Source organism: Silurus meridionalis, chromosome 22, assembly GCF_014805685.1.
Source record: "Silurus meridionalis isolate SWU-2019-XX chromosome 22, ASM1480568v1, whole genome shotgun sequence".
Taxonomy (NCBI): Eukaryota; Metazoa; Chordata; class Actinopteri; order Siluriformes; family Siluridae; genus Silurus; species Silurus meridionalis.
Window position 1 is genome coordinate 13617850 of NC_060905.1, and position 25562 is coordinate 13643411.

Here is a 25562-nt window from a genome sequence, read left to right on the forward strand (position 1 = left end):
CCATTTAGTATATTGAAACAAATTAAACGCCAATAAAATAAAGCTAAGTAACTCTCTGGTTTGTTGAAATCTTTTTTTAACGATGTGATGTATCGTAATTGGGGTGAATCGTATTGCATCACATCGGTAGCTGCTTCATCTGTATCCTTAATCTATTGTAGCATTGTCTATGCATCAAGATGCAAATCTCATCTGCCTTAGTTATGGAGATGAACATCCCTGAAGTGAAACCCATTTTGTGGGCATTAAAAATAATTGCTAAATGGACTAGGTTGAGCTCACTTCTCATTTCCCTGTGTGCTTTTTTTCCTCAGGACCTGAAGTGTGTTTCGGCTGAGAAGAGGCTCATTCTGGACACTGTTAATGAAGTGGGCAGCGCTCTGCTGGACCTGGTGCCTTGGCGAGCACGTGAAGGTCTGGACCGTCTAGTGGCCGATGCCAACCAACGCTACCGACAGGCCGATGAGACCATTACACAAAGAGTGCAACTAGTGCAGGCGGCTATCCAGAGGTCACAGCAGGTACTGCATCCTTTTAAATAGTCTGTAGAACTAAAGAAACTATTTTGAATAGTTTGGACACTGAGGCTTAAGATTTATAAACATGCTCAAGGCAAGTGAATATTTTGATAATCTTTGGACCTTATTGCACTCTAAGCACTGTCCAGCTTCTGGTGATAATGTTCTTTTTAAGCACATATGGTTTGGATTGAAGATTTTCAACAGATTGCTAAGCTTAGTATACACGTAAACATTGTTTCTGCATCTGCAGTGAAAAAAAACGTAATCGCCATTTATGTAAATATTTGATTATAAACATAGTAAGTAACAGTAATGCGTTGTTTTAAAAACGACTAGAAACCCTGTTCAAAATAAGATTTATTTTTGGTGAATTGTTCCTCAAGTTAAGGAATCTTTTCAAGTGACATAATTCAGTAAAAAAAACATTGTTTGGCAGTATGAGGAGGCTGTGGATGCAGAACTGGCGTGGGTGGGGGAGACGGAGAGGAAGCTGGCCTCCCTAGGGCCTCTGAGTCTGGAACCTGACGTAACCGTGGCCCAGCTCCAAGTCCAAAGAGCTTTCAACATCGACATCATCCGCCACAAGGACACGGTGGACCAGCTCCTTAACACACGAGAGGATATCCTGGAGAGCTGCAGCGAGCAGCAGACAGAAACACTGAAGGTGAGAGAGGAAAAGAGTGAGAGTGAGTAGGGTGGAGTTCTGCAACAGTATGTAACCATTTTGGAAATGTGTGCTATAATAATGTATAAGTACTTGAGGACTCGTTTGCCAAAAATACATTCACATTAGCGGCTTATGAGAAACCACATTCAGCCACATCTTAAATGGTCCTGTAGGTAAAGACGGATTCACTGAGCTCTCGCTATGAGGCAGTGAGTCAGAACCATGCCGAAAGATTCTCAGCACTGGAACAGGCTCAGGTGTTGGTGGCCCGCTTCTGGGAGACATACGAGGAGCTGGACCCATGGCTTGGTGAGACAGAGACCCTGATAACCCAGTTACCTCCTCCTGCCATTGACACCGAGGCGCTTCGACAACAGCAGGACCAGATGAGGGTGAGTGTGTGTTTTTGAAGAGCTGCTCCATTAAAAAAAATTTTTTTTTTTATATTAAATACATTTCTTTCAATTGTGGAAAACGAATCATTATTGCACTCATTCTAATCTAAACTCTGTTCTTTTGCAGATGCTGAGAGAGTCGATAGCTGAGCACAAGCCCCACATTGACAAGCTGCTGAAAATTGGCCCACAGTTGGCAGGACTAAGTGCCCAGGAGGGGGCAGCTCTGAGACAACGCTACAGCGAGGCTGAGCGACGCTACCTGGCTATCAAAGAAGATGTCAAAGGTCGAGCTTCAGCACTGGATGAGGCTTTCTCTCAGTCTACACAGGTGTGTGTTCTTACCGTCTGCACTGTAGTCAAGCTAACTATAAGACTGGTTACAGTCATAGATCATCCGATTTCCATTATCCTATTTTGGTGAGATAATCATACTGTATGTTAACACCACATTGCTGCTACTTTATAGTTTTACCATTACTTATTTTATTCATCTGCTACATTTAGCTCATTCGTAATAAATTAAGAACTCATTCCTCGTCGTTATTGAAACGATATCACATCAGCCCAAAATTTGTTAATGATATGCTTGCTGGCTTGTTTGCATGTCATTTGATTAACACATTGTGTTGTCTCTCCACCCCATCCCTTTAATTGTATCGTACTGTTACTGCACTCGTCTCTGCACTTGCCTCTCATTTCACCTCCACTTGCTGTCATCATGCCTCTGGTGTCCACTTATCATCTTTGTCCCTCTATTACTCCACTTTTCTGGCTTGTTGCACCTTTCTGTTGTCGTCTCTTTCCCATGTGTGTTTATGCAATCCATCCCTCCATCCTGTAACTCACTGTGGATGTGCTGTGTGTTCATCATCACTGCTCTCTGCACCACCCACAGCTGATCGAGGTAAGTAACTTCATTACTCATTACGCAACTCCATGTCCATCGTAAGGGTGTTTTTTGTACGTTTTTTTAGCATGTTATGTATAGGATTTTTTTCTAATCCTTAAAATGCATGGTGTTGATCATCTGTGGATGTGCATCTCGATACATAGCCAATGATACGATACATTAAATATACATCTGAAGCAGCTACCGACGCGATGCGATTCGCCCATTACGATGCAGTGCGACGCGATTTCGATTCCACACTTTTTTGCATTTCAATGCAATACGATGCAATGGAAAGAAATATGATGCTATGCAGGTCAATATCTTACGTATAGTTCGCTTTTATTTCTTTGGTTTAGACAGACAGCAAATCATCAATGTACTTAAGTGCCTTCTGACTTCTGACACATGGCCCTTTCACAAACAGGCCAGACTTTTTTCTGTTTTGTGTCAGGAAGATGCAGCTCTACCTCTGCCATGTTAATCTGTATTCTATGTAACTCTCAGGACACGCCTCAGTCTTTGTAGTGTTCTGATCAATCATATTCACGTAGCAACAGCAGAACTTCTGTTCTTATTTTTTTTTCTTAAGGCTTTGTTGGCTTTTGCATACAGCTGTCCTAAATAGTATGTCAAAAATAGTGTAGTATGATACACCAATATCTATATCAATATCTAATATGTAATGGTACAATATTTGAATGTTACAATGCAGATTTGGGACACGTCCAGTTCCTGAAGGATTGCCAATATGGTTGTTTATTCTGAGAAAATTAGGAGTGTCTGCCATAATGAATCATAGGCCGCTTGTAGTTCTGGCATTAGGGTAGAAAATAATCGTCTGGGTAACTAGTTTAACTCTTTCTTTCGAAATGGGGAAAAAAAGTGAAGCTGGATGACAGACAATGAGAGTCAGAGAGAGTGAAAAACAGAAAGCGAATAATAGACATGATATATGAATAACAGCATGTATGTTCACCGTATATTTGACCCATGACCTGCTTCTTTGTTTGGATTCAGTTCCATGATAAGATGGACCCCCTGCTGGAGACCCTAGAGGGTGCGGTGCAGCGTTTGCGACAGCCTCCTCCTGTGGCAGCTGAGGTGGAGAAGATCCGTGAACAGCTAGCAGAGCACCGGACTGCCGGACTGGAGTTGGACAAACTACTGCCCTCCTTTAGTGCCCTCTGTAACCGTGGGGAAGAGCTCATCACCCGCGCAGCACACGATGACCCTGCCGCTCAGGGTGAGCACTCCAGAACAACATGCTCACACATTGATTGACTGTATATAGAGCTGACATTCCTGAAGTCCTGTATGATTCTTTTTTTGTGCTGTATCTGCAGCGGTGCGCTCCCGGCTCCTGAGGCTGCGCTCCCTGTGGGATGAGATCAGACAGAGGGCAGAGGAGAAAGAAGGAAAACTGCAGGATGTCCTGGACTTGGCTGGAAAGTTCTGGGCTGATATGGCAGCCCTGCTGAGCACGCTGCGAGACTCTCAGGAGATCGTGAAAGAGCTGGAGGACCCTGGAGTCGATCCATCACTGATCAAGCAGCAGATCGAGGCAGCAGAAGTGAGTCTTATGCAGCCACAGATTTATACCAAGTGTGAAGCTTAGTGCAAATGTTTGTATATCTAATCGGTTCCGGATGGGGAAAGAAGGGAAACAGGTTGCTTTGTCACAGCCCTCATTGTTTCCAGAGCTGAAATCAGATATGTCAGGAAGAATGGGCCAAGCCATAGATCATATGAAAATTGGGAAGAATTGGAAATGCAGAGGTTTATATCATTTTGGGAAAAAAAAAAAACACCTATAAAATGTTTATGAAAATGCCTATAAATGTACATTTCTGCATTCAAGTGTATAATATAATTATAGTGCAGCAGAGTTTATAGTTATAATATTAGTAGTAGTATTAGGGTAAATAATTATTATAATTTTTTTTTTGTTTGTTTTGTTTCATCAAAACACAAGCCATGTATTTTTTATTAGAGAAATAAATAAATAAATATATATTAGGCTCTCGTGTCCGTTTCCTTGAAAAGCAGCTTAAATATATTTCTTACATGCTGTTTATATAATACAGAGGTGGAGTCCAGAGTTATTTTTAAGGTAAAGTGCAATGAAAGTGCTGCCTGTGAGGATCTTCAGGTGCTTATGTTTCTTTCATTATTTATATAATATTGTTTGGGGTTTTTTTTTTTAAAAGGATATAAAGATATAAGCACATTAGTATTATGGCATAAACAAAATGCAGGGGTTATATAACCATACTCATATGATTACAAAAAATAGCTTCAAAGTAGCATAATGGAAAAGAACTGCATTTCTTCAGCTTAATTGTCTGTTTCTTCTTTCAGGCCATCAAAGCAGAGACAGACGGCTTGAGGGAGGAGCTGGAGATTGTTCGCACATTGGGCGCTGACCTCATCTTTGCTTGTGGAGAAATTGAGAAACCAGAGGTTAAGAAGACCATCGATGAGGTAAGAGCTGAACCATCCAGTGATTATTTTTATTTTTTTTGTTTTTATCCCACTGGACATGCATCTGAAACCAAAATGTTTTTCTTTTTGCTTTTAATTTATTCTAGATGAATAATGCCTGGGAAGGCTTGAATCGCACATGGAGAGAGAGGATGGAGAAACTGGAGGAGGCTATGACAGCCTCTGTACAGTATCAGGATGCTCTGCAGGTGGGTGGCCCTGGCACTGATTCTGAACCTCTAACTGATGCAACCCTGATGTAAAGAATGAATAAGCATGTTAATGAGTATTCGTGTTGTCCAGGGCATGTTCGACTACCTAGACAACGCCGTCATCAAACTGTGCGACATGCAAACTGTGGGAACTGACCTTAGCACCGTCAAACAACAAATAGAGGAGCTCAAGGTTTGGATCCGTTCCAGATCACTTTTTTTTTTTTTTTACCACACTGAATCTACGGATTATACCAAATGCCAAATTTCCTTTTCCAACAGCAATTCAAGGTTGAAGTGTACCAGCAGCAGATCGACATGGAGAAGCTGTGCCACCAGGGGGAGCTACTGCTCAAAAAGGTTTCTGACCAAGCAGACAGAGACATGATCCAGGAACCTCTCACTGAGCTCAGGCACCTGTGGGACAACCTGGGAGATAAGATCACAGTCAGACAGGTTAGACTCTAGCTAGCTCTCTTATTTTTCGTTATTAATGGATCCTGACGATTACTGATACCTATTCTTTTCTCGTTTGCTCTTTTAGCACAAACTGGAAGGAGCCCTTCTAGCGCTGGGTCAGTTTCAGCATGCTCTGTCTGAGCTGCAGTCCTGGTTAAGCCACACACATGCCACCCTGGACACGCAGAGACCCGTCAGCTCTGATCCTAAAGCCATTGAGATCGAGCTGGCCAAACACCATGTAAGCACACATTTAAGCTTCGTCGTCATTTCACATATCATATCTGTAATTGCTTTGTGAATTTAAATACTTATATCTAATCGGTTCTGGATGGGGAAAGAAGGGAAACAGGTTAATTTGTCACAACATGAAATTAGATATGTCGGAAAGAAGCACAGGGAGGATTTAAACATAAATTAAACATAGTGTGCATTCCTATATGTCTGTGCTAATATCTGTGCTAATTTTCTAGGTGTTGCGCAACGATGTCCTGTCCCATCGAGCCACAGTGGAGACGGTGAACAGTGCAGGCTCTGAGTTGCTGGAGTCCAGTCCTGGAGACGAAGCTAGCCACCTGAGAGACCAGCTGGACGAGCTGAACCGCAGCTGGGACAGCTTACTACTGAAGACAGATGAGAGACAAAACCTATTAGAGACTGCTCTGCAGCAGGTGCTTTTCAGCAGCACTACTGAAAAACATTAGTGTCCTTGGCTAAACCGTGTAGTATTTGTGGTGGGAATGGCAAAGGATTTAGTGCACTTTAGACTCTGAAAGGGGGTGCTTAGCAGTGAGGACAGACAGTCTCTTTAATATTAACGGTCGTGAGCAATGCTGATTGCTTGACCGTGCTCTTTTTCAGGCGGAGGGTTTCCATGGTGAGCTGGAGGAGTTCCTGCAGTGGCTGAGGCGCACAGAGAGTCAGCTATCAGCAGCCAAACCCACAGGTGGCCTTCCAGAGACAGCCAGGGAGCAGCTGCAGCAGCACATGGTAACCACGTCACTACAGACCTGTATAGAGATATGATCTGTGTGCTTCAGATACTATGAGATTAAGTACAGAATTCAGTTAATAGACTGTTTTGTGCACATGAATGTTGCAGGAGCTGCAGGCTCAGTTGACACAGCGTGGCGAACAGTACCACCGATTGCTAGATCAGGGAGACTCCATGCTCTTGGCCAGAGGGGGTGAGGATTCCAGTCCTGGAACCACTCAAACCCAGCAGAACCTGGCCCTACTCCAAAACAAGTGGAGCAGTCTAAATGCCAAGATAGACGACAGGAGGGTATGATAACATGCCCTGCAACTTCTAAAGCCCATTTTAATCAATATTTAATCGGCTATTGTGTAGCCATCTGGTTCTCAGTGCTTCTTCATTGGTTGGTCATTAGGCTAAGCTGGAGGAGGCTGTATCACTGGCTACAGGCTTCCAGTCATCACTGCAGGACACCATCAACTGGCTGACACAGGCAGAGCAGACCCTGAACATGGCCCAGCCACCTAGCCTCATCCTTGACACTGTCCTATTCCAGATAGATGAACACAAGGTAAAGTTTGCTTGTATAATTCATTCATTTAGTGGTGCTGATATCACTTTTTTTTTGAGAATATATGTATATTAATATATAGTCTAGGAAAACTGTGTGTATGTGGCAATGGGTGCGTGCACGAGCGCCGGTTCGCAAGTGGAGGCCGGAGCTGAACGCGTTTAAAAGGGAGAGATAAAAAGGAGAGAGATCCGAGTTAGAATTGGCTTTAAAACACCAAAAACACAGAAAAAAAATGTGCGCTCTAACACTGAGACAACTGTTCTCTGTTGACCGCTGGTGAAAGTAAGGCATCTCACAACGTGGGAAATGTGCACATCTTGGCAGCATCTTGTAAGTATCGTACGAAAATTCTAATGCCACCTGGAAATATTTCTATACATTTTTTGTATCTTCATCCTAAGATTGAAAAATCCTAAGTCGAGCCATTGTAAGTCGGGGACCATCTGTACTTGTTCAGTACTTGTCACGAGTCCTGGAACGAATTACAGACGAGCGCAAAGGTTTTACTATATTGCAGCAAAATTAGGACCTTTATTTTGTTTTTTATGTATTCATTTTATTTGCCTGTAGCCTTTTAAAAACATGGCGGTTATAGGATCATTATACTCTCAGTCTCAAAAGAATGCCATTTACATTCATAACTAATTACTAGGGACCCATTTTAGGGAGGAATCTAGCGTGAGGAAGTGCTAATAATTAATGCAAAGTAATGTAGTAATGACAAATTACTAAATATTTACTACTAAAATGTACACATTTCACAATCTAAAGAGTTTCCCAGGCCTCCACAGACACATCTAGTTTTATTCAGCTGCTTAAGATATTGTCTTAACCCTGACTCTATGCCTGGTTCTGTGTGCTCCTCAGGTGTTTGTGAATGAGGTGAACATACACAGGGAACAGGTGCTGGCTTTGGAAAAGGCTGGTTCTCAGCTGCGCTTTGCCAGCCTCAAACAGGATGTGGTGCTTATCAAGAACCTGCTATTAAGTGTGCAAGCTCGATGGGACAAGTTGGTGCAGAGGTCTCTGGACAGGGGACGACACCTAGATGAGGCCCGCAAAAGAGCCAAACAGGTAACCCGTCCTCCATTCTTTTTATTTTTGCCTTAGTAAATATTTCTATTAATAATTCTTGTTTTGTGGTTAGTTTCATGAGGCCTGGAGGAAGCTGACAGACTGGCTAGAAGAGGCTGACCAAAGGCTTGACTCTGAGTTGGAGATCTCCAATGAGCCGGATAAAATCAAAGCGCAGCTCACGAAACATAAGGTACAAATGTAACGCACTGATGAACTTTTGATGTGTGTGGATAAAAATATATGTTTGTTTCCAAAGCTCAGTTTAATAGACCTGTGTGGAAAATCCTGTGCTTGTCATCCAGCTCATGGGCACCACCTGCTGGGCCACAAGAACATTCACTTCCACATATTTTTAGTCATAGAACAATCTAGAGATTTAACTATTTATTATTTTGTGTGTGTGTGTGTGTGTATATATATATATATATATATATATATATATATATATATATATATATATATATATATATATATATATATATATATATATACTGTAGGCATGCTGTTATCTTCTCTGTCATTAATTCCCTGTAGGAGTTTCAGAAGTCTCTAGGTTCCAAGCAGCCAGTATATGACACCACAGTGCGCTCTGGGAAGGCCATGAGAGACAAAGCTACACTACCACCTGACACCCAGAAACTCGACAACCTCCTCGGGGAGGTCAGAGACAAGTGGGACACTGTGTGTGGAAAGAGTGTTGAAAGGTAAAAAGCCCACAATAGTACAGAACCATTAATATGCAAAGCACAGACTGACCACCATCAGACCTCAAACCAATAATAAACTGAAAATAAACTCGTACTCGGAACAGTCCACAGATAACAAACTATATCCAATCAACCCAACTATAAATCAGACAATTCCTCAACTTCCATTTCGAATCCAGACACGACCAGACCATACTGTATATACAAGGTGCCGTATTGGACACTCCAGACTCACACACTCAGACAGTACATATAAAGGAATCTTCCAAAATGTATCACCAAAGAAAATACTACAATACTTACAAGACATTCAACTGAAGGACAAAAAGCCACATCTGCTGACATGGCATAAAAAAAAACAATAAACAACAAGAGTGGATATAAAAGGATAAAATGTTAATGGAAGTTGTTGTCATTTTAAGGCAGCACAAGTTGGAGGAGGCCCTGCTGTTCTCAGGTCAGTTTGCAGAGGCTCTGCAGGCCCTTGTGGACTGGTTGTACCGTGTTGAGCCACAGTTAGCTGAAGACCAGCCCGTCCACGGAGACTTGGACCTCGTCTCTAATCTCATGGATTCCCATAAGGTATCAGTGTCACGAATATAAAAGTTACTATTGGGTGAAATATTATTTGGGGTTTAATGATTAATATTTTACTTTGTTGTGTTTAAAAACTGTTTTGTGTTGCGTTAGGCTTTTCAAAAGGAGCTTGGGAAAAGGACAGGTAACATTCAGGCACTGAAGCGTTCTGCTCGGGAGCTCATGGAGACGGGCCGGGATGATACCGCCTGGGTCAAAGTTCAGCTGCAGGAGCTCAGCAACCGCTGGGATACTGTCTGTGCGCTTTCTGTTTCCAAACAGACTCGACTCCAGCAGGCTCTCAAACAGGTAAAAATACAGATTTCAGTATTGGGAATGAATATACTGTAATAGTTGGCGAACTAAAAATGCAACCTGTGCATCATTTCCTTTAATCTTCTCCCCATGTCGCAGGCCGAGGAGTTTCGCACGGCAGTGCAGATGTTACTGGAGTGGCTCTCGGAGGCGGAGCAAACCCTGCGTTTCCGAGGCATCCTACCAGAGGAGGTGGAGACTTTGCAGGCCTTGTTGCACACGCACCGTGACTTCATGCAGACAGTGGAAGAGAAGAGAGTGGACGTGAACAAAGCAGCCGGCATGGGCGAGGCCATACTGGCAGTGTGCCATCCCGACTGTATCACAACCATCAAACACTGGATCACCATCATCAGGGCTCGCTTTGAGGAGGTAGTGCAGCTGTGATTAATTAAAGTTTTCGTGACTTTTATGAGGGATAAAGATCATTTGATCGTAATTATGAGTTTGATGAGGTGCAATGGCATATCAGCATCGCAGATTATATGGCTTTAGTTTTTCAACACATAAAAGTCTTACCATATCTGCTGTCATGAACTATTTCTGTGCCTCTGCCATGAAAAATGATTTTAGATATATCTTGCTAGTGAGAGTTTTTCCTTAATAATCCTCTTCTTTCCACATCACACACAGTTATACCAATTGTTGTGCTTTAAAATGTCAAAAAAAAGTTGGATTTGATTGAACCTTGAGTCCACCCATTCTTTCTAAAGTGACCAAGTCCTTTTTCTTTCATCATCTAAACCCCACCTCCACACTCTGGCCTGTTGCTGTCTGAAATACATCTAACTGAATGCTCTTGTGCATCCTCTAGGTTTTAACATGGGCGAAGCAGCATGAGCAGCGTCTAGAGGCAGCACTCGCAGAACTTCTCAACAATGCAGCTCTGTTGGAAGACCTGTTGTCATGGCTGCAGTTTGCAGAGACTACATTAGTGCAACGTGACACTGAGCCACTTCCCCAGGATATCACTCAGCTTAAAACACTGATCACAGAGCACCAGGTGGGTGGGGCTACCATGGACCATGTATTTTGTTTCTGTGTGCGTGTGCGTGTTTGTGCGTGTTTGTGCGTGTGTGTGCGTGTGTGTGTGTGTATATATATATACACTGACTAAGCCTTACTTTATGGCCACCAATCAGGCATAACATTATTACAGTCCAGACCCGTTGAGCATCAACAGCATTAACTTCTTCAGCATTTGAGCTACAGGAGCTCATCTGTTGGATCGGACCACACGGGTCAGCCTTCACTCCCTGGACCGCTTTTGATAGATACTGACCACTGCAGACCGGGAACAGCCCGCAAGAGCTGCAGTTTTGAAGATGCTCTGACCCAGTCGTCTAACCGTCACAGATTTATTCAAATCCTTACATTTTTACTGCTTATACCACATAAACACTAAGGACAACATTTTTACTTGCTGCCTGATATATCCACCCACTAACAGGTGCCAGGATTCACTGTTTTTAATGTTATGAAGTCATAATGTTATGCTTGGTCAGAGTGTGTGTGTGTGTGTCTGTGTATTGTATACAGTCAACCCCCGATAATTCGCGGCTCGGATAATTTGGGTGTTCTCATTAGGAAACTAACAGCAAGTTGCGGATTATCTTTAAATTCGCATGAATCCACAGCGTGACCGAATGTTCAGCAACATTAGGAATAACATTTTAAACTGTTTTAACTAACAGATTTTTATAAAAAAATTTAAAACACATTATTGTGTTATTCATTTTTAATGATAAATAAAGCCTTTATGTTCATTACTTCACATTTTCTGTTGAGCATGCGTCAAAAAGGAAGCAACTTACTGGTGTAATGTCTAGATGAATTCACTAAGGTACCATAGGGGCTGCAGAGGTGCCTCCAAAATTCGTGTATTTTCGGAACTGGAAGTGTTTGTGCTAATTTAATTGATTACTCAATTTAATCAATATAATAAAAAAAAAAAAAAGCATATTGCATTTCTTGGATTTATTCTACTTTATTTTTATAAAATATCATAAAATATTATTTTTATCTATTTTAGAACCGAGCAGGTAATTTATCAAAAAATGTTTTAAAAATGTAAACTGTTTAAATGTGATAATCACAAATGTTAATAATAATAAACTGCGTTAATAAAAAAAATAAATAAATAAACGACAAGCAATTTTATGTTTGCATTTGTTCTTCCCAACTACCGAAATTAAACTGAACTGTGACTTAAAAATAGAGGTACGTAACGAACCGTGAATTTTGTGTACCATTACACTTTATATATATGTGTGTGTGTGTGTGTGTGTGTGCGTGTGTGTGTGTGTGTGTGTGTGTATGTATATATATATATAAAACCATAAATAAACATAATAATAGTCTGAAATCATCCATTGAATGTCTGAAGTCTGTTGAATATTTTTGAGTATTTATTATGTTTATGGATATATATAGAGATTGCTATGATTAAGGCTTTACACTGTAATTGTGCACCTCGGCCAGGTTTTCATGGAGGAGATGACTCGTAAACAGCCTGATGTAGATAAAGTTACAAAAACGTACAAAAGAAAACCATCAGAAACTTCTAGCAGTTTTGCTGAGAGACGCGGTGTCCGTAAGTGGCCTTTCCCTTCTGTACCACTTTTTTATTTTGCATACAAAAGCAGAGCACAATGTGTGTGCAGTGTGGTGTTGAGTTTTGGCGTGGTGGGTGTGAACACAGATTGTTATTAGATATGTTTGCTTTCTCTTTCTTAGGTAAGCAGCAGCCGCAGCAGCAGCCTGCCATGCAGGTAACTGGAGGAAACCCTCGTCTTAACCAGCTCTGCTCACGATGGCAGCAGGTTTGGCTACTGGCTCTGGACCGTCAACGCAAGCTCAATGATGCCCTCGACAGGCTGGAAGAGGTACATCAGTTACACAGGATTTACAATGTAACTCGGTATCATTTTAATTAGTGTTACTGTGTATCCAGGAAGGCATCATTAAATAAATAAAACAAACATGAATAATAAATCGTCATTTATTAAACATTTTATTAATAATTAATTAATCAAAGATAGAGAATATGTTTTCGATTTCTCAAAGTTTATTTAAAAAAAAAAAAAAGCGTTTAAACCTAACAATTTTTTTTTTTTTTGGTACATAGTTTTATATGCAGTCTGATATTTTTATCCCTCTTTAATTTGTCTTTCTCACATTGCAGCTGAAAGAATTTGCCAACTTCGATTTTGATGTGTGGAGGAAGAAGTACATGCGCTGGATGAATCATAAGAAGTCTCGCGTGATGGACTTTTTCAGGCGTATTGACAAGGACCAAGATGGCAAAATCACTCGGCAAGAATTCATTGATGGCATCCTGGCTTCAAGTATGTACAAACAAATTAATATAAATAAACACATGATGCCTTTTGAAAAACCCCTGTGTGCCGGAGTCAAATTTTATGGTGCCTTTAAAATATATATTGTTTGTGTGCAGATATCTTTGATGATCCATGTAGTGTGTGTGTATATGTATATGTGTGTATATATAACCAGAATAACTAAACAAATTACGTTGCGCACATTTTTTTATTTATTTTTTTTTTAATAGACCATACCATTTTAGTAGGATTCAGTAGAAACTGCCGATTAAAATAATCTGTGAAAAACAGGAGTGAAGTGTGCATTAATCTAAATGTCTACTTCCGTCTTGACAGAATTCCCCACCAGCAAGCTAGAGATGACCGCAGTGGCTGATATTTTCGACCGTGATGGTGACGGATACATCGATTACTACGAGTTTGTGGCAGCTTTGCACCCTAATAAGGACGCCTATAGACCCACTACAGATGCTGACAAGATTGAAGATGAGGTAATATCAACTGATCAGATAATCCTTCAGTGTTTGCATCTTCCCTTTGAAACTACAAGGTAAATTTTGTTGTATTTTTTCCCCATGTAGGTCACCAGACAAGTGGCCCAGTGCAAGTGTGCTAAGAGGTTCCAGGTTGAACAGATTGGAGAGAACAAGTACAGGGTGAGTTATGAGTTATTCCTTTTTGTTTTCTGTGACTATAAATAATGTATTGCAGGTATAATAATGTATATTAACAGACTTGTTTACTAAACAGCCATTATGCTGCAGTGCCGCACTCTGACATCTTTATGGTTCTAACCATCACAACTACCTTTACATATTGATCTCATGCCACTTTGGGTGAAAGGTCCACTGCTGGATATGTGCGTCTCCTGCATAACTACCTCACCATACTACCACTGCATCACTGTAACAGCAGTGTGTGTGCTTCTCACCACCACCAAACTAATGTCCATCCCATAATTTTAGAGAATGAAGGAGCTGCATTGTTTTTGTTGTTGTTGTTTTTTTCTCCTACATCATTATACATTGGGTAATGATGCTTACAGCATAAGACTCACTCACAAGAATTCCCAAGCCTCAGGTCCATCACAACTGCTGACTAAGCTGTGTGTCTTTGTTTGTGTATATCTGTTGCTTTCATCCCTTTTGTCATCCCTCACCTTTTCTTCTAACTCTGCCATTTTCAAGCACTCTGATCCATTTAGATCAAGAATTGCATTGCTAACCATCGCTAGTTACTGTTTTGTGAATCCTGACTCATTATTGAATTAGATTTGATTTAACTTAGAGCAGTAATTAAGGGTAGTTTGTTTAATTGTTTCAACATTTGTGTTTGTACATGTTATTTCATACTTTCTTCTTTCTTCTCCTTGTTTTCTTCCTTCTCCATGTCTGCTGGATTTTTTGTAGTTCTTCCTTGGGAACCAGGTAAAGTATCTGGCGTGCTTTTGATATGGCCTCAGAAATCTGTTCTAGATTTGGTTCGAGATTGTGACCCTTAGTAAAGAATGACTAGGCAGCCTCTATAGTGACCACAGCACAGAGAACTGGTTCCACACTACATACTATTGAATATAGTCCAGATATTTGTTTGAACCTCTCTGAGCCACAGTTACTGGGCATTTCCTGTCTGGTCTGCACAGTTACATAGCCATTACCCAAATATGCTGGGAATGTGTGCACTTCCAACTCTAGAGCAGATATCACAGGCCCTGCTAGTGTTTGGTTTTTCTGTAATGGTAAAATTGAATGATTCTAAAAATATTTGTGGGTTTGATTGTTGAAAAATTTTTGGGTTTTTTTTATTCTTTGGTGGAGGAACGAGCTACTGAAAGTTATATTCTTGAGATGTTGTGACTAGATGAGATTTTTTTTTTTTTTTACCATAGTATTTCCTTTTCGCAATTATTTATTTATTTATTTTTTAATACAGTTATTGCCATATTTTTGAAAGCTAAAAGTAAAATTTACTCCAGGCAGGAAGAGAGCTTGTGTCCATACAATCAGTGGGTACAGGTCTGAATCTGTCAATTTTGGTGGTTTCACCTATCAATAAAATAAAGGGATAATTAAAAGAGGAACTAAAGATGCCTCACTTAAACGATCTAAAATAAAAAGAAAAAAATCTATATAATTTCCATGTGTAACTGAGGAGTCATATTTGTCCAATTCTTTGTCATTTAGAGCAATTTTGTTATTTTGGGCACATCCGCTTTTAAAATACTATGGTAGAAGTTTTAGAGCTTTGGGAGTGCTATGGGACATTGGGCTGAGCTTGATCCTGAATCATTTAGAATCTCAAATGCATGTTTTTTTGCATGAAAATATAATTTCTTTTTTATTTTTTAACTTAACTTTTTAAATGATTCTAATGTATCTAATCTATTACCTCTCTTTTCTTTCACTGCATTTTTTTCTTTTGCTCTTTTGTTTTTTTTTTTGCACTTTGTCTCTCTCTTCTTCAGTTTGGCGACTCTCAGCAGCTGCGTCTGGTGCGGATCTTGCGCAGCACAGTCATGGTTCGGGTGGGAGGAGGCTGGATGGCGCTGGACGAGTTTCTGGTCAAAAACGACCCTTGCAGAGGTAAGGCTTATTTACACAAGCACACACAGTCGTGCACAACCGCTTACACAATCATCAGGAGCAGCTGTGTATAAGGAAGCTGATGTATTTGGTTGGGTAAGACATGTTCCACATTGCTGCATGTGCACACACACACACACACACACACACACACATAATTGCTATAGTGTTATGATGTACAGGGCTTTCAGTATTCACCTCTTTCCCTTGTTATAACGTGAATAAAATACACTACTCTTAATATCTTTTTTTTCTCTTTAAAAATTTTGTTATACAATTTATTATATTATAGTATAATCTTTTGAATAGCAATTTTACACTTTTTCTAGAGCTAGAAAATTTATATATGCCATATTTTTTGAACCACTGGCAGTGTCAGCATCCCCCATGTAAAAAGATAAATCTTCACTTTCTCAAGTGTTTCACACAAACACACACAGGCACACACACACACACACACAATCAAACGGGTTTTTCCTCTAGAATTGCCCTGCATTTGGCTCCCCCATCTTGCCCTCACCAGTTTCCTAGTCCCTGCTGATTAAAAGCACCACCTCATACCACAGCATGATGCTACCACTATTCTGGATCACATTAGGGATTGTTTTATAGGGATTTTTTTTTTGCAAAAACCATAGCTCTTTTTGGCAAGATCAAAGGCCAGAGAACAATTTTTGCTCGATAAATCTCCAACAATCTGGTTTTTTTTTTGTTTTGTTTTTTATATAAAAGATTTAGCAAATGATAGATGGCTTTGTGACATAATTCCAGTGTATTCCAATTTATTCCATTTCATTCATTGCAAAATTCACCAAGGCACTATGAGGTCTTTCAGTTATGTCATCACTCGATCCATCAACCATCCCCCCTTTTATTTTTGCTGTGGGAGTCTCTGAGATATCACTTTATTTCTTTGGACCTTTCAGACATGTGATCATCTTACCATGTCTTTATTTATGCATGCATTATCATATATTTGGCTCTATTCTGTCTCTCTCTCTCTCTCTCTCTCTCTCTCTCTCTCTCTCTCTCTCTTTCTTTCTTTCTTTCTTTCTATTTGAATTATAGTGCATGATGCATGTTCCTTGGGTCTCTCCTTCCCTTTCCCCTTCCCCACCCTCTCCCTCTCTTTATCTCTCTCTCCCCAGTGCAACATCCTGGACTTAAAATCCTTCGCTCCGACTCCAGCTGCTCCATATCATCTCGTATAGGTTGGGTCTCTCTCTCTCTCTCTCTCTCTCTCTCTCTCTCTCTCTCTCTCTCCCTCTTGATTTTTTTCCGTCTTTCTCCTGTTTTGACTCTAATCATATTCGGTTCCTGTGTGCCGTGCTGTGCTTGGCTGACTGTAGCACTAAACTGACTGTCCTCTATCGTCTGTGTGCTCATATTGTGGCTATATGCGTTTTACAGCACTGAGGGCTCAACCACATGTTCCAGAGTCCTCATTTAAATGACATGATGATGGTGTAACCTGAGCACATGGCTTTTTATGCCCGTTTCTTCAATCTATACTACTCTGTGTGTGTGTGTATGTGTTAGAGAGAGAGAGTATAAAACCTTCCAAGTTGTGTGAGTGAGGTTAAACGTGTGTTTGGGTTTACTTCCTGTTGTCTCTTATGTCTCTCAGTGGCCGTCACTCCTGGCTATTTCTGCTGCAGAGGTACCTCACTACTACTCTCTCCTCCACTCCGGCTATCTCTCACTCTTTTCAGTCTGACACCATCTCTCCATCCTGCAATACACTAAAGTCTAAATCCATTTACCAACATCAGATCCATCTCCTCACTGCTCAGTCTTTGTAAATGTGTGTGAGTGTGGGTGTGAGGGGACGTGGATGTCTCGGTCTCGTCCCAGCAAGCGTCACGCTTCTCATTCCCATTCGGGCTGGGCCTTGTCTTTTCGCTTTTTGTGCGTGTCCAAAAATAAAAATAAAAATACAAGAACTGGGAGTGGCAAGCCTGGGTTTCTAATATTGCTTCAAGCAGCTTTTAGTTTGCCCAAGTTTGCTCATGGGAAATGAATTACAGACACTACCTGGGAAAGAAATTATATAGTGTGCCGCCAATTAACAGCTGCCCTGCTGTTGCTTGAGACTATGGAGAACGGGGTTGTGTTGCAGTCTGCAGGACAGCTAGTGACCAGGTCTATAGTGCACTGCTGCTATTGCACACAGCCCTCTCCCGATCTGCTCTGTTTCCTCTCATTTTCTCTCCCTCTCTCTTCTCTCTCCAGTTTCTCTGCCTGCCTCTGTCTGTGGTTGGCTGCTCGGGGCTGTGTGTTGTGTGCTAGGCCTGCAGTGTTTTGTATCTGTTTTTTGTAGAATGTTTCTCTCTTGACCAAAGGCTTCTGTTAGTATCTAGTGTTTTTGTGTGTCTCAACCGTAACCAGCTACGCCTCTTGGTGTTTTTTTTTTTTTTTTTTTTTTTAGCAAAGCCCACCACTAGCACTGAGCACTCCAAAGTGCCCAGTGGTGGATTCTCTGAGATTAAAGGTTATGCTTTTTGGAGTGGCATTTTTGTCTGGCACTAACTGAGCACAACCCTCAGTGTGAGAATGCTTGCCTTACTGCTCATGTCCCTTATTAAACTCCTGCACAGTGTCTACCCCTTACAATTAACGTGGATTTCATGACACGTTTGTTGACCGGGAGCAGTTATTTCTCCTCTCGTGCTGCCCACTGCCCATTGATCATGTTCGATTCCAACTCGTTAACACTCGTCCGATGTTTTTGTCCCTTTCTGTCTCAGCCCGTGGACGTACCAACCTGGAGCTGCGGGAGAAGTTCATTCTTCCCGAAGGAGCCTCGCAAGGTATGGCAGCTTTCCGCTCCCGTGGCCGACGCTCCAAGCCTTCGTCACGCACCGCCTCTCCAACACGCTCTTCTTCCTCAGCCTCGCAGAGTGCGCACAGCTGTGCCTCCGTGCCCTCTGCCCCTGCCACGCCCACTGCCACCTCAAGGGTAAGCAGAAATGCACACACACATAGTCACTCGTGTTAATTCCTCATACTCCACTCGTCTTCTTTTAGATCACTAGTTGTTCATGTTCATACATGTTAATATTCAAAACTGAAAATGTCCATCAAAATATGATAATCCTTTTCCATCAGGGGTCTTCAATCTTATCAAAGGCTAGTGTGTCACTAGATTTTTATTCCAGTCAATCAGAGTGGTCGAATAAAAGGCAGTTTATCACATCTGATTGTTAGGAATGAAAATCTTACTGATAAGATTGGACAGCTCTGCTATATGTCCATGGTCTGTTTTAATGTTACCTTCCATTACAAAGGTTCCTGTCTTTTCCTGTCCTTTATCACATAGATTTGTTACTTATGTTCCCATTTTCACTGCTTCAAGTTGGGTTATTGTGTTTATTGTTGTTTCTGCATGTCAGAGTCACTTGGTCATCTGTGGGTTTTTGTCCCTTTTGTCTTTTTATCCTCCTTCTTTTCCCTGCTTAAAATTTTCCCCTTCCTTTTCCACAATTTCACCTGTGTTTGTATTCATCACCACCTTTTCCATACACTGCACTACTCTGTGCTGTGGTCCTCGCAATCTCTCCACTCCCTTTTCCCACTTTTTTTCTTTCCCAATATTTTTTCCTCACTTTCTTCCCTCTCATTCACCTCCTTATCCTCCTTCTCCCTGCCTGCTCATTTCCCAGTCCACCCAATGTCAATCGCGGGGCTATGCCAAGCCCTGGCTGGCACACAGTAAAACTCCAACTTCAACCAAGTGCCAGTCCTGCCCAGAGCACAGCCACACCCCTGGGCATGAGGTAACACACTGCCTCCCCTCCCCGAAAGCCCTAACACACTAACAAAAAAAAGCTTTAAGAGAAAAGGTGTCAGAACACACACCAATAACCAACAGCAAATCAATTATTTAATTTTTTTTTTAATGCCAAAACAGCAGATTCAATCAAATTCAATCTTCGGTTGGTTTAAAAATAATTTGTATGATTTTAAAATAATTAGAAAATGTCATTTGATTATTCTATCATTTGCATGAGTATTGTATGAAAATTATTAATTAATTAATTATTAAGTAATTACTATTGACCATTATATCGCATGTCTTTATCCAAAGATTAATCCTTGTATAGTGTGTTCATGAACATTAAACCATGATGGATGAAACATAATGAACGCTGCATGACGTCAGTTTAATTTCTGTATTTCTCTTATTGCAGGGAGGCTCCGCAACCAAGCTTAAAAGGCCACCTTTTCATTCCAGCCGTGGATCTCTGACAGGTGAAAATGGTGGAACTGCAACTGCTGCTAAACCTGCACGCTCTGGTGAGGAACCACTTACAGCTTTAAGGGTTTTTTAACATTTGCTCTATACAGATTGTTTAAGGAAATTACAGAAAGTTTATTTCTATAGCGCTTTTCACAACAGACGTTGTCTCAAAGCAGCTTTATGAAACTTTAGATTTTAAGTGAACAATGTGTATTTATCCCTGATGAGCAGCCTGGAGCAACTGTGGCAAGGAAAAACTCCCTTAGATGTTATGAGGAAGAAACCGTGAGAGGAACCAGACTCAAAAGGGGAACCCATCCTCATTTGGGTGATATCAAGAGTGTCATTAAAAGTCTTAAAACAATACAAAACATTCGGAGAGTGAGAACCACCATGAGCATCGGAGTGTGTGTGTGACTGTGTAATGTTCTTTCTACAGTCTTATACAGTCAGTTGTGAAACCAGGAGCTACTGAGCATTTCATAAAATAGCTCATTGTCTGAGAAATTCATAGATCCAACACTAACTCCTCCATGCCAGAGACTTTAAACATTCAAAGTTCAATGTCCAAATTCTACATGAAGTGGGATCCAAATGGCGCTGGTACGTCTCTAGATTTTTCCGGGTTGGCATCTACTTCTTTAAAGGTGATCTTCATGAGGTGGGACACGACTGGAGCTGGCGCGATGTCGGGGATGCCTCGGTATGGGAAGAGAAAGTTCGGTTTAGTGAACAAAGCTGTTCAGTAAAACAAAATACCTTATTATTCAGGGGGATCACTCATTACAACTTTTTTTTTTTTTTTTTTTTTTTTTTAAAGAGTTAATCATAAAAAAAAGTTCAGGTAGGTTTGTACTGAAATTATATCAAAATTTAAACTTAAATGCTACAGTGTGCAGGAAAAAACATTCATTCTGTAGTACAGGTCTAAATTGTACTGTGTAACTGATGCACTTTGTCTGATTACAGTAGCCTGTGCATGCATATCTTGAATCCATTTAATTTGACTACATCAGAACTGCAGCAAAAACAAAATTGCAGCATCTGATCACTGCCTTATTAAGGTGTTATCTTGGGTTTACACACTGGCAGTCAGTCAGCCCTGTACAGCAATGGTTAGTTTCTCTTAAAGGAGAATGACTTAAACCACCACCTCCCCACCGTTAACATCTTCCTGTCTATTGTTTTTACTTACTTTACTTTTACTTACCGTATTTTTCGGACTATAAGCCGCTACTTTTTTCCCACGTTTTGAACCCCGCGGCTTAAACAGTGAAGCGGCTAATATATGGATTTTTCCCGGTTTCACAAACTTCAAGCCAAAAAAATAATTATTCGTCACGCTGAAAACAACCGGGCATGAAAAAACGCACCTCACCTGTGTTCTGAGCTGCACGGCATCGGGAGAAAAGCTTCATCAATGGTGATTTTTAAACGCACGACGATGCCAAAAGATAAACTCCCGAGAGAAATAGTTGTAAAAGGAAGGAGGAAGACAGTGAACAATGACTTTCTTGGTAGGCTACTGTTTAGATACAAGCCGTTGTAACGCGTTGAGTCTGGGTGAAGGGAGAGCTCGCTAACTCCAGTTGCAACAGAAATCATATAAGCACAAACAGGTTTCCAAATCTCGTGCTTTTTTATTTTTCTTGGCAACAGCGTTACGGTTTAGTCAAAGAAACTTAGAAATGAGCATCAGAAAATAATAGGGACATATTCCTCGGTCTTGCACACATGCAGTAATACCGAAAAAATGCGGCGGCAGGCTATTCCCAAAATGACGCTCTGCTCTTAAAGGAGCCACAACATATTTCACCCGTTACACCATGTAACAGAAACTGTCTTTCGTTAAAGCCTGTGTAAAGTTCATTAGTTTTAGTGTGGCTTATAGACAGGTGTGGCTTATTTATGTTCAAAATCAGTGGGTCCGGAAATTACGGTAATCGTAATTTTTTTTTCCGGAAGGTTCTTTAAACTGGCCGATTTTACAGTGCTGACGTTGGCTGTCTCTTTCTCCTCAGACAACAAGCGCACTCCATCTACAGCCAGCGGACCCGCTAGCCGTGCAGGCAGCCGTGCCGGAAGCAGAGCCAGCAGCCGCAGGGGCAGCGACGCCTCCGATGCTTCTGAGCTTATGGAGACGCGCTCCGCCTGCTCTGACACTTCAGACACGCCGCGCCGCCCGGGCGCCAAACCCTCCAAAATCCCTACCATCTCCAAGAAAAGCCCGAGTCCCAAAACACAGACGACGAAGAAGTAGCAGGTTTTCACCAGAAACAGGTGGAGACTGGGGGAAAGGTGCACTGTCCTTAACGTGGCACCATTTACTTCCATAGTGCATGCCAGTCAACCTACCTGAGCACCAGCACAGGCATGTGGGCTTAATGAGAATCAACAACCAGAACATCTCCAAAGGCTCCAGCTGTACTGACAACACCTGGACAGTGTTGACCCCAGAGCTGCCCCTTACAACAAACATAACAGTGCTGCCTTATTTGTGTTATAATGTAAATGACTTTGTTTCTTGAAAACGTGACTGAACTGGAAAGCAACTAACACGTACGCACATGGACACGTCGAGTGGCACGACCCACTCGATCTGAGATTTTATCTCAGCCACATCAATATGCAATGGCGAGCCACTCTTTAGCGCTGAGACTGGGGGGGATGGTACAGCCACAATTCTAATACTGACTCTCATAGGCATAACATTTCTTTAGGATTTCTGTGGGGGAAAAAAAAGAAAACAAACAGTGGTGAATTTTCTGACCTTTTCTCCACTGAATGTAAAGCTCCATGTTGTTTAGCAGGATTTCATTTTAAAATGACTCGAGAACCTCACTAAGTATTCTGCACCTAGACCATGTGGTGAGTGGTTTGTGTGCAAATTTCTTTCATGGTGGACGAACTGAACAACTATTCAAGGAAGCGGTGAGCAATTCATCAGCCCATCCTCGCTAGTGAGTCACGATCTTGGTCATGCGTCAAGCGTCCACTAACGGCATTTGACGTCCGTAGAAAGTCCTAAATCCGGAGAGTACTGAAGTACAGCAGAAATTCACACATGCACTGACATTTTCTTTTCTTGCAAGCCTGACGCTAATACGAACAGGCTTTACTCTCTCACCTGTGTGTTTTAACCATGATTAGTTACACATATCATGTTACAGATATTTTTTAGTTGCTTTACTTTGAGAAAAGTCTTTCAAGAACTTGTGAATGTTTCATGGTTAATTTATAATCCTGATGTGTTTCGTTTTGCTTGTTTCTTTTCTAGTGTAATAAAAAAAAGGTGTATTTATTTACAGTATAATATCGCATCATGGGAAACGCTAGTATTACATTTCATTTGATAACTTTGATTTTGTGTTGTTTGTGTTTCTGCCTTTGTTTGAATGATTTCTCATTACTGGTCATTACTGATATAATGGACCACGAAGTTGACTGATTTCAAAGGTGGCCTTTTTGTCAGTGATTACAGCTTCCAGATCATGTAAAAAATAAAAATAATAAAGAATTTGCTTCCCACTTTGTTGTTGGAAGCGCGTTATAGCAAGTCGGATCACGGGGATTTGACCACATACCCCATGAAACGGCTGCTTTACATAGTCTTGTCTCGGACAAGCTGAAGCATATGAATATCTAATGAAAGTGAAATCGGAAGGTAATTTTTATTTATTTATTGTGTGTAAGGGACGGGAGGGAGGGGGGAAGGGCTATGAAACGGATTCATGACTTGAGTCTGTGCAACTCTCTCAGTCTCAGTATGATGGAGAGATAAAAGAGCAGGGTGCGATTGTGTACAAGTGAAATGTTAAGATTATTAATTCCTTTTTTTGTTCCCTTTTGTATTAAAATTATGCTTGCAGTAAAGCACATTTGTTCTTGTTTATTAAAAATGTGTGTTAAGTTGGATGACGTCACAAAAGCTTTGATTTCATCGGAATATTTATTTGCTATGCAGAAGATAAAATGCTTGTAGATATGAACTGCAGCTTTTAGATTCTTTTGTTTTTGTTACTGGAATTAAAGTAAGGGATAGATTCAGGTTCACACAAAGATAGTGAGGTGTTTGAGTGTGTGTGTGTGTGTGTGTGTGTGTGTGTGTGTGAGTGTGCGCGCGCATGCACGCACGGACTGCTGCATACCACAGGAAATTTCATGATAATTATAAGCCGGGAGTAATTACTTTTCCATAGAGATAAAGACAGCCAATTAAATGTTTAAACAGGATGGGTTTACGTCGATCGTACTCACGCAATTACTAAACAGTTTGAAAGGAGCTGCACATTACAGAACATAAAGAACCTTTGTTTTTTTGATGTGTGTGTAAGCCCTTGGCATGTGTGTCTCTGTGTTTATATTGGACTGTGTATAGGGTCGGTGGTTGAATGGAGCGGATGGGGTTAGGGAGGGGTAGTGCTTCATTCTGTACACACACACACACACACACACACACACACACACACACACACACACACACACACACTGCAGCTGTGTCTGGGGTTATATACAAATATTTAAACCCACTCACATCCTTTCCCTCCAAACCGTTTCCTCAGCAGCCAGAGCAGCTCCTGTGTCATGTCGCACCACTTCACCTCAGTCACATCTTCAGAACGTCGTCCTTCTTTCCTTTCTTGCACCACATCCCACAGGGCCGGTGTATGGGATTGGCTGAGTGAGGGAGTGGTCTTCAATTTGACTAATAGTTTTATGCAATGTTTTAAAATAAAAACTTCATTAAGCACCTACATTCTCTGTTTAGGGAAAGTGCACATGGCTCAGTAGCATGGCCCGTAGTGTTAAAACCTGACAGGTTTCGATCCTGAGCTTGAATGATTGTCAGTGCATTTTCTTCCTGTGTATGTGAGGGTTTCCTCCCACGTTCACAAGCACGGCAGTAGGTGGACTACCTGAGACGTTCTGCCCATCAATGTGTGTGCGAAGAGGCTCCAGGATGCTTCCCACCCAATATTAGTAGGACAGGATCCAGATCACTATCACCCTGACCAGAAGAAAGTGAATGCGTGTGTGTGAATATGTCTTTAATCAACATTTATTATGTAAATGTAAGATTTAAAAAAAAACTAAAACAAAAAAAAGCAAAGAACAAAGAAAAGCAATAAATGAAAAAAAACAAGAACATCAAGAACATGGTAACATAATGAATGCTCCAGACACATTGGGCTTTCCAGCAAACATATTTATATAATTTGTTAAATTAAGCCAATGATTTTCATGTCCCTTAAATCAGCTGGAAGTTCATTCAGTAGTGTAGAGAGAGGGAGGAGGATATGGGCATTTCAGACACTCCCTCACTACATCTTGCGAAGAGAAGGAAGTTTCAAATTCAGATTACATAGTCAGTGTAAAAGGCCAGAGGCTCGTATTGCTGTTCTTCTGTTTAAAGTGTCAGTACCTGCTGGTGTAACTCGTGTATAGTTACAGTGAAAGGGAATTGGTTTAAAAACAATGCAAAGGTGAATTTCTCTTCCTCAGAAGGACACTTCAGGAAACATGGACAGTTTGTACCTTGGATTA

At 41.1% G+C, this 25562-nt stretch overlaps 1 protein-coding gene across 1 annotated transcript in view; it reads left to right on the forward strand.

Annotated features, from left to right (window-relative positions):
• Positions 1 to 23933, forward strand: part of macf1a (microtubule actin crosslinking factor 1a) — a 183691-nt gene extending 159758 nt beyond the window's left edge. Inside the window, 36 exon segments of the mRNA XM_046834431.1 lie at positions 315 to 521; positions 958 to 1185; positions 1362 to 1580; positions 1711 to 1914; positions 2482 to 2490; positions 3496 to 3721; positions 3822 to 4048; positions 4837 to 4959; positions 5067 to 5168; positions 5263 to 5364; positions 5454 to 5627; positions 5716 to 5871; positions 6104 to 6301; positions 6492 to 6620; positions 6733 to 6915; positions 7022 to 7177; positions 8048 to 8254; positions 8328 to 8447; positions 8792 to 8961; positions 9387 to 9546; positions 9655 to 9849; positions 9955 to 10227; positions 10670 to 10858; positions 12337 to 12448; positions 12592 to 12740; positions 13040 to 13202; positions 13533 to 13687; positions 13778 to 13852; positions 14606 to 14623; positions 15661 to 15778; positions 16927 to 16989; positions 17406 to 17438; positions 18526 to 18737; positions 19441 to 19554; positions 19969 to 20074; positions 22040 to 23933. Coding sequence (XP_046690387.1) covers positions 315 to 521; positions 958 to 1185; positions 1362 to 1580; positions 1711 to 1914; positions 2482 to 2490; positions 3496 to 3721; positions 3822 to 4048; positions 4837 to 4959; positions 5067 to 5168; positions 5263 to 5364; positions 5454 to 5627; positions 5716 to 5871; positions 6104 to 6301; positions 6492 to 6620; positions 6733 to 6915; positions 7022 to 7177; positions 8048 to 8254; positions 8328 to 8447; positions 8792 to 8961; positions 9387 to 9546; positions 9655 to 9849; positions 9955 to 10227; positions 10670 to 10858; positions 12337 to 12448; positions 12592 to 12740; positions 13040 to 13202; positions 13533 to 13687; positions 13778 to 13852; positions 14606 to 14623; positions 15661 to 15778; positions 16927 to 16989; positions 17406 to 17438; positions 18526 to 18737; positions 19441 to 19554; positions 19969 to 20074; positions 22040 to 22278 — 5514 coding nt within the window. The 3' untranslated portion in view covers positions 22279 to 23933.
• The last annotated feature ends 1629 nt before the right edge of the window (positions 23934 to 25562 follow it).